This window comes from Heptranchias perlo, chromosome 3 (genome assembly GCF_035084215.1).
Source record: "Heptranchias perlo isolate sHepPer1 chromosome 3, sHepPer1.hap1, whole genome shotgun sequence".
In the NCBI taxonomy this organism is placed as follows: Eukaryota; Metazoa; Chordata; class Chondrichthyes; order Hexanchiformes; family Hexanchidae; genus Heptranchias; species Heptranchias perlo.
Window position 1 is genome coordinate 57,409,624 of NC_090327.1, and position 9,619 is coordinate 57,419,242.

Here is a 9,619-nt window from a genome sequence, read left to right on the forward strand (position 1 = left end):
CACAGGTTTATGATGATTGGCAAAAGAACCAAAGGTGACATGAGGGAAAACTTTTTTACGCAGCGCGTGGTTATGATCTGGAATGTGCTGCCTGAAAGGGTGGTGGAAGTAGATTCAGTTGTGGCTTTCAAAAAGGAATTGGATAAATACTTGAAGGGGAAAAATTTGCAGGGCTCGATGGGCCGAATCGCCGCCTCCTGTGCTGTAACCATTCTGATTCTAAGTTAAGATGGACTGAATGATCTTCCCCACCTGTATTTATTGTGTGATCTTGTAAAGCATTCAGAGCAGAAACACTGGTTTGTTGTCAGCAAAATACAAAGATACACAATAATATAAAATATTTAAAGCTACTACTTTGTATGTAATAAAGATAGTTTAAAGAGCTTAGTGCATGACCTTGGTAAGACTAGTTGATGTGGAAAAATAAATTATCTCCTTTAAAATAAAACTCATTGTATAAGCAGAAATGAAAGTTTGTCATAGCAGCACTACTTTTGAACCGTACATTATAAACACACCGTACTAACTGGAAAAAATATAGAATAGAGAATTAAACAAGACAAAATGGTATTATTTCAGTTACAGGGCATGCATCATAAGGAACTCAAACATTAAGATCTGGAACTAGACTCGAAGTCAATTAGGATATTCGACAGGCTGGTAATAGTTTTCAGGCTCAGGTGCAGTACTAGATTTCCTATTGAGCAACTGCTGCTATGGTTATAAGTCGTCAGTGGAGTGCCTCCTGGCCTGAAATATTTTTCTGTGGGAGGGTGGAATAATTAGACATTTTTTAATACTGGATGAGCGATTTTTACCCAACTTCTTTAGCATTAGAAAGAACGGGGGAGTACTTTATGTTGGAAGTACTGTTTGCTCTTCACCCTTCTTCCCCCACCAAACACAGTGACACCTTTTGTGAATAGTTTTACAAATGTTAGATTAATCATTGTATTTTAAATAGAGAACCAGAGGACACAGATTTAAGGTGAGTGGCAAAAGAACCGAAGATGACATGAGGAAAAACTTTTTTACGCAGCAAGTAGTTATAATTGGAATGTGCTGCCTGAGGGTGGTGGAAGTAGACTCAATTGTGGCTTTCAAAAAGGAATTGGATAAATACTTGAAGGGAAAAAATTGGAGGTCCGCCCAAAAATAAAAGACTGTATTTTGCATTGTGTGAAAGAAATTCAATAATCTGACTTGGATTTTACTTCAGCAGGCCACCACCAAGTCCGTCAGGATCTATGAGCGTCACAGCTGGCCACGTTCAGTACAATTCCATCCCAGTCTATGAAATGAAGTTTCCAGACCTCTGCGTTTATTAGCCATTGTTTCTGTTTGATGTACCTCAAGGAAACAAATAATGAAGCATATACCAATTCGAAGAACAAAAGTCCTCTAGGAGGGCATTGAGTTTTCCGTGATTATTTCTCAGAATAGTGTTCAAGTGGAGCAATTTCTCTTAATCTGTTAAATAAATCAGTTGAAAAAATATTAGGGCTAGTTGGACTGAAGTTCACAGTGATGTGATCTAGTCCTTTAGTGTGTGTAATGTGTAAGTGTACAAATATTTTGTAGTACAAGAATACATTCAAAGGCTTACTATTTGCTTGAAGTGGATAAGAGTATAATGTTTATGCCTGGCAAGAGGTCCAGTAGATGGAGTGATTGTTAACATTCACAGCAGTGAAAGTGCAGTTATGAACAAAACTGCATGGCTTTTGTGCTAAAAAAAATTAGGAGTATATGCAGAAAAAGAATGGACCTTATCAATGCAACTAATGCAAAATTTTAAGGTTTTCTTTGATTGTATCACATTCCTGTTATTTAGAACTGTTTTTAGTGAATTTTGTCATTTTTGTTCAGCATTCCAAACTTGTCTCGTTAACAACTGTATAGAAAATTATATGAATCTAATCACTTTTCTGAGCTAACCACATTGAACTGTGAATGGAGCAAATCGGTATTAAGTTATTCAGAGCTGTCCCCCATGCATATAAAACCAGGATGATTTCATGACCTATTTTGGTACCTAGAAATCTATCTAGATTGCTGGTTTTCAGCGTCTACTCAACTATTATATAGGTCTGTTCATATTGACTGTATAAATATGCATATAGTAATCATCTATAGTTTTTTTTGTATTTTTAAACAGCAAAATTGTATATCATATATCATATAGCAATTAATTTACTGATGATTTGAACATAAATCTGTTTGACCTGAGGCATCAGTAGAACCATTTCCAATATCCATAGGGAAAGCTTGTAATAACCCAACTCAGTGGACTGTGGTTGAGGCATACTTTGAAATCTTACTAACATTTCACTTCAGTAATTTGGAGTGTGAATATTGAGGAATTATTGCTCTTTTTTTACAATGATAATTTTGAGCTCACTATGAAAAGAGCATTTCATGTTAGGCTGGACAATGACCCTTTTTAGTTAATTTCCTCCCCCCCCCCCCCCAGCTCCCAATCCCTTCAACATTCATGGAGTTTCTCCGTGCCATGCATCTTTCCTGACCAACAGGACTGGCTGGAGCCCTGCTTTCAGTCCAATGCAATTCTAGACAACTGCTGGAAAATGCATGAGTGGGCTTCTGATTTCCACCCCCCCCCCCCAAACGGAAAGCCATCTGATTTCCCTACAGCTGAGATCTCTTAACCTAAACAGTACTCGGTATACACCATCAGTCATATGTTTTGTTTCACTGTTGGCTAGTCTTGACATTGATAAAACTAGACATCCAAAAACTTGGAGAACAGTGACTAGATTTCTAATAATTGAATAGAATTTTGCACTGCAGCCATTGAAACAATTACATCTCCTAGTAAGGCTTTAAAAAAAATCAAAGCTGCACATTTCACGTGCTACCTATGCAGGATGAAATATCTCTGAAATCATTCACAACTAAAGATTCCATTTGGCTTCTTTCCTACTATAGGTCCTATTCCCAAAAATATACCAGGTGATGACTTTATTGTTGCGTTCTCAATTACACGTGAAAATTATCAAAATTGTAATATGGTTAGGTAGTTAAGATATTTTGGGTGTATGCTTTGATAATGGACTTATTGATGTATAATATAAGCAGAAAATCCAGCCGTATTAATAAAATGGCATAAATTTGCATATACATGTATGTTTGTTTTTAAGAATGTACACTTGGCTACTTTATCTTTTTCAAACCAGGTTTTTAAATTCACTTTCAAATAGGTTAAATAGAAATATATGGAAAATGGACACACGACCAATCTGAACAAGGTTGTAGTAAAATTTATCATCACTGAGGAGTGGAGGTTAAATTGTGAATTAAAATCTATATGTAAAAAGAGTCCTTTTTTATTAAATTAAATAAGAAAGACATTTAAATGTAGTTAAATAGGATGCTAGCAATACCAGACAAATCAGCTGCCATCTTTTTGGGTTCTGCAGAAATTTTATCATTCAAACCAAATTTTAAAGAGACTGTTGTGTGCTTGTAGTGGCAGAATTGTATTTCTATTGTAAAATATTCCTCAGTTATGATTTTATTTTCTTGTAATTATGGTCAGATTAGACAATCAAACATATAGCTTTTTTCATTTGGTTTTGTTATAACTTCAAATAGCTTTGCATGCAATTAAAAAACTTCATATGCATTTGAAAATAGTAGGTAAGTCACTATCTTTTTAATCTGCTAGATTTAATTTAAAAATGTTAAGTGCTGCATTGTCAGAAAATTACATTGGACAAATCTCTTCATTCACAATTTTTTTTAAAAAACCAAATAAATAGCAAATTCCAAATGTTATAATGCTGGAAGTTGCAGTCACCAATGGACATGATTGGTAGTGTGAGCAGTAGTTTGTTTGGATTGGTAAAAGTTATGTGATTGCATTAATTGAATGTTTTGACTTTATTGAGCACTTTTAAAAAGACCATTTGCTGTCCTTAAGAGCAGGCTATTTTTGTATGTCCATAAGTTATGATTACTGCGTAGCATCGGCAGAACATTTGTGAAATTCTACCATAAATCCTGGGTTGTGCTCTTTTTGTGATGCCTCAACAAGGTAAATGTCACTTCAAAGATAGTCTGCTTCTAAGCACAGCTTAAACTGTGATCAGATGTGCATAAATGTAGTATGTTGGCAGTTATGTAAATCCTAGACATGTGGAGTATGATGTTTTCAAGTCACACTTTGGAGTAGATTTGTTAATGTTTGTAAAACTTTGGCTTCTGTGTACTGTTCAGTCTTTGTCACCCTTCAGAAAGTTAACATTTGATGTGAAGTGTAAAGTTGTATAATTACAAAGGGCAAAATAAACATCACTGTTAAATGCTTCTGCCAATTTGTTTTTTTTTTAAGTTTCATTTTTCTGAACTCAATAAAAATGTGTATTTCTGGTGATGCAGCATTAACATTCAGAATATTTCTTGATTCACACTTTATGATGCAAATATACAGGTAAACTGTGAAATGTCTGTTGCATAATATGTTCCTGACACTATACATTTGAATATTAGACAGAGGTGCTGGAATGTCACAGACCAACCTTACTTTATATATTCCAGAGTTACAGCAACTTTTTGAAAATAGACAGTAATTTTCCTCCTGGTACTTGTCAGATACAGTAAACCTCAATTTTCCTCCACCAGGCTATTTGCATGGCTCAGGGAACCCTGAGCACACAGGCCCACCTTGCACCTAAAATCAGGAGGAAATAGGAGCATAGTGCAGGCCTGAGATCAGCAGCCAGAAATCCCTAAGTGCCTCAAATCATCCCGGGGAGGGGATAAAAAATAAAGTTGAATACTTGCTTCCATTAAGGTCTGAAATTGTTTTTCAGTATTAAGGCCAAAGGGCTGAAAACTGCCCAGTAGAAAGGTCCTCAAGAAGTATAATCTAGGTTATCTGTGGGAGTCAGTGGGCTTGTTTTAGATCTCAGTGGAAAGGAGAGTGAGTGTCCAGGAAGGGAGATGGACCACGCAAAGGTGATGGTGGGGAAGTCGGGGGAGAGATTTGAAGCAAAATTAAGTAATTCCCTAGACAGGGCAAGAGCAGGAAGCAGCACTGCTCAATCATCAATAAAAGGACAGGGCCTGAGTAGGACTGGAACAAAGGGGCTAATTTTATCTCTCCCTGCCTGATGGAAACCAGATAGGGGGGGCAGTTGAAATGGAGTGGGGTACTTATCCACTCCTTTCCCTCCCCGATCTGGCCGGCAGCAAGAACACCTTGGCTCCGGGTCCCACAAGGAAACCTTGGCCCTCCCCTGCCTTGGACTTTCTTCCCCTGCCTGGAGTTCCCCTCCTTGTCACTTGGCACATACCTTGCATTAGGCATCTTTCCCTGGGTCTCTGGCGGTGGCCTCCTGCCACCCAATTTTAATGGCGGGCCACATCTTCCCCGCCATTTTGGTCAGGACATCAGCAAGCAGCATTTGAATGAGGCCCAGCTATTTAAAATTTTCCAAGCCACCCTACTGCCGTTCTCAAAAGGGCCGGCTGCTTGCTTTGTCGTGTTGCCGATGAGTTAAAACTGAGCCCAAAAGAGAGTTCAACATATCTTACAAAAAGAGAGTCATAGCTGGACCTATGTGAGTTACTGGAGGTAGTAAGTGGAGTTAAAGGAAAAACTGCTCAATGTGAGAACAAGTTTAACCAGGTGGAGGAGGGTTGTCGTGGATGGGGCCTGGTTGGGCCGCTGTTTGAGGAAGAAGTGGAGGACTAGGACATCCTGGTGAGAGATAGAGGTGTATAGTAGGTCTGTACTTCTGTAGTGAAAGGGAGGCAGCCAGAAAACTGGAATTTATGAAAGTGGCAGAGGGGCTCAGAAGACGTAGGTAAAGACTAGACGGGGTTGGGGGGGAGCGGGGTTGCTAGTAAATAGTCACGATTAGAGAAAATTAATTCAATGGAAAAGAAACCAGCTGAAATGATTGGTCTTCTAATTCAGTACTGCTTGTGGATCTTGAGGAGGTAGAAGTTGGGCTGTGTGAGGTTGGGTAACTGAAGTTGGAAGCTGTGGGGAGGGGGGAGATCACCAGAGGAGGTCAGTAAAGGTCTGGGAAATTATGGGTTGGTGTTCAGTAGTGGGTTGTGGTCCGGGGGAGGTAGGAGGAGTTGTCAGTTAGTGTTCACCCTTGGCAAGGTATAGGTTCTTCTGCCATAAAGTAGCAGTGCCCCCTTTGATGACAGTTTGATGTCGGAATTGGACCTGAGAGAACAAAGTGCTGCAAGTTTGGCAGAAGACAGATGTGAGTGAGTGAGGGGAGGGGAGAAACTGATACGGCCAGTGTCACTATGCCAGTTTTCAATAAAAAGATCCTAGAGAATTGGAGTATTAACTGGCAGGCTGTACTGATCCTTTAGTGTATTTCTGCTTCTCTACACCGCTAACTAGTTGGGGATAGCAGTGTGCTTGAGTACCTAGTCCAATATAAAACTTATTACAGATGCCTAGTTCAAATTAAAAGTGTTGCTACTGAGAATTGTTGTAAGGGTTTAAAAATCATTCCTGTCAACAAAATGTGTGTCCTTAGGATGTGGCGATCAGCTAGTACTAGAATAGCACTGGAGCAAGGAACCAGAACACCAACTGTCCGACACCACCTTCTACCTCCCCCGAACCATGACCCCACTGTCGAATATCAAGCCATCGTTTCCCAGACTATCACTGACTTCATCTTCTCTGGAAATCCCCCCACGCACACAGCCTCCAATCTCATAGTCCCCCACCCCGCACAGTCTGCTTCTACATCCTTCCCAAGATCTATAAACAGGAGTGCCCTGTTAAAAGAATAATGAGGGAGAAATTAAAGTACGAGACTAAGGAGGGAGAAATTAGAGAACTAGAGAAAGCTAGCTGGAAATATAAAAACAGATAGCAACAGTTTCTACAGGTATTTAAAAAGGAAAAGAATAAGTAGTGAGCGGTGGTCCTCTAGAGAGAGTCTGGGGAATTAATAATGGAAAATAAGGAAATGGTGGATGAATTGAACTGTAGAGGAAATAATTGTGAATCAAGAGGTGGAAGGGAGGGAGGAACTTAAAACATTTACAATCACAAGGGAGAGGGTTTTCAAAAAAAATATTAGAACTAAAAGCTGACCAGTCCCCAGGTCCTGACTGACTTCATCCTAGGGTCTTAAAAGAAGTGGCTGCAGAGATAGTAGATGCATTGGTATTGATTTTCCAAAATTGCCTAGATTCTGGAAGGGTCCCATCAGATTGGAAAATAGCGAATGTAACTCCTCTATTCAAGAACGGAGGGAGAGAGAAAGCAGGAAACTACAGGTGAGTTAGCTTAACATCTGTCCTAGGAAAAATGCTGGAGGTTATTAAGGAGGTTATAGCAGGGCACTTAGAAAATCTCTGCAATCAGGAAGAGTCAACACTGCTTTGTGAAAGGGAAATTGTGTTTGACTAATTTATTAGAGTTCTTTGAGGAAGTAACAAGCAATGTGGATAAAGGGGATCCTGTGGATGTGGTGCACTTGGATTTCCAGAAGGCATTTGACAAGGTGCCACATCAAAGGCTACTGCACAATTTAAGAGCTCATGGTGTAGGGGGTAACATATTAGCATAAAGGATTGGTTAGCGAACAGGAAACAGAGAGTAGGCATCAATGGTGCATTCACAGGTTGGCAAGATGTAACAAGTGGAATGCCACGAGGATCAGTGCTTGGGCCTCAACTAGTTACAATCTATATCAATGACTTGGATGAAGGGACTGAATGTATGGTTGCTAAATTTGCTGATGATACAAAGGTGGGTAGGAAAGTAAGTTGTGGAGAGGCCATAAGGAGTCTGCAACAGGATATAGATAGGTTAAGTGAGTGGGCAAAAATTTGGCAGATGGAGTATAATGTGGGAAAATGTGAACTTGTCCACTTTGGCAGGAGGAATAGAAAAGCGGTATAATCTAAATGGAGAGAGATTGCAGAACTCTGAGGTACAGAGGGATCTGGGTGTCCTAGTACATGAATCACAAAAAGTTAGTATGCAGGTACAGCAAGTGATTAGGAAGGCAAATGGAATGTTGTCATTTATTGCAAGGGGAATGGAATATAGAAATAGAGATGTTTTGCTACAGTTGTACAGGACATTGGTGAGGCCGCATCTAGAATACTGTGTGCAGTTTTGGACTCCTTATTTAAGAAAGGACATAGTTGCTTTGGAGGCGGTTCAGAGAAGGGTCACTCAACTGATTCCTGGATGAGGGGGTTATCTTAGAAAAGATTGGACAAGTTGGGCCTGTATACATTGGAGTTTAGAAGAATGAGAGATGATCTTATTGAAACATAAGATCCTGAGGGGACTTGAAGGGGTAGATGCTGGAAGATGTTTCTCCTTGTAGGAGAGGGCCACAGTTTAAAAACAAGAGGTCTCCCATTTAAGACGAAGACCAGGAGAAATTTTTTCTCTGAGGGTCATGAGTCTGTGGAACTCCCTTCCCCAGAGAGTGGTGGAGGCAGGGTCATTGAATATTTTTAAGGCTGAGTTAGATAGATTCCTGATTAACAAGGGAGTCAAAGGTTATAGTAGGTAGACGAGACAGTAGGGTTGCGGTCACAATCAGATCAGCCATGATCTTATCAGATGGCAGAGCAGGCTCAAGGGGCCGAATGGCCTACTCCTGCTCTTTGTTCGTATGTTCGATTCAGCCTCTTCTTGCCCCAAAGAATTTACTTCCATCTCAACTCTTTTCCTCCCCTTGTCCAGTCTCTTCTGACCTACATCGACAACTCTTCCGATGCCCTCCACCACTTTAACAGTTTCCAGTTTCCTGGCCCTAACCGTCTCCTTTTCACCTTAGATGTCCAGTCCCTCGACACATGCATCCTCAACCAGAATGGCCTGCAAGCCCTCCGCTTCTTATGTGAACAGAGACCCAACTAGTCCCCATCCACCAACACCCTCCTGCGCCTGGAGGAACTTGTTCTTACATTGAGCAACTTCTCTGTTGACTCCACTCACTTCCTCCAGAAAAAAAAGTGTTGCTATGGGAACTTGTATGGGTCCTAGCTATGCCTGCCTCTTCATGGGATACGTGGAACATTCTTTGTTCCAGTCCTGTTCAGGTTCCCCCCTCACCTCTTTTTCTGGTACATTGATGACTGTATCGGTGCTGTTTCCTGCTCTCACCCCAAACTGGAAAATTTCATCAACTTTGCTTCCAATTTCCACCCCACCCTCTCCTTCACATGATCATCTCCAACTCTTCCCTTCCTCCACTTCTCTCTCCCCATTTCTGGGGATACACTGTCCACCAATATCTACTATAAGCCCATCGACTCCCACACCAGTGCTTCCGATATGTCTTTTTCCTCAACTGAGGATTTCCCGCCACTGTAGTTGACAGGGCCCTCAACTGTGTCAGTCCTATTTCCCGCACTTCTGCCCTCACCCCTTCCTCTCCCTGACCGAACAACGATAGGGTTCCCCCTTGTCCTCACCTTCCACCCCACCAGCCTCCACATTCAATGGATCATCCTCAGCCATTTCCATCACCTCAGTGCGATGCCACAACCAAACACATCTTCCCCTCCCTTTTCAGCATTCCGAAGCGATCGTTCCCTCCACCACACCCTGGTCCACTCTTCCATCCGCTCCCCATCCCATGGC

At 40.8% G+C, this 9,619-nt stretch overlaps 1 protein-coding gene across 8 annotated transcripts in view; it reads left to right on the top strand.

Annotated features, from left to right (window-relative positions):
- The window catches only part of efr3a (EFR3 homolog A (S. cerevisiae)), a 222,738-nt gene extending 218,406 nt beyond the window's left edge, over positions 1 to 4,332 (top strand). For 6 of the 8 annotated variants that reach the window (XM_067979759.1, XM_067979758.1, XM_067979757.1 and 3 more), the window contains one exon: positions 1,223 to 4,332. In XM_067979759.1, the coding sequence (XP_067835860.1) occupies positions 1,223 to 1,331 (109 nt within the window). In that variant the 3' untranslated portion in view covers positions 1,332 to 4,332. The remainder of the gene's footprint in view (positions 1 to 1,222) is intronic. The other 2 variants (XM_067979761.1, XM_067979762.1) reach the window with 1 other exon arrangement.
- The last annotated feature ends 5,287 nt before the right edge of the window (positions 4,333 to 9,619 follow it).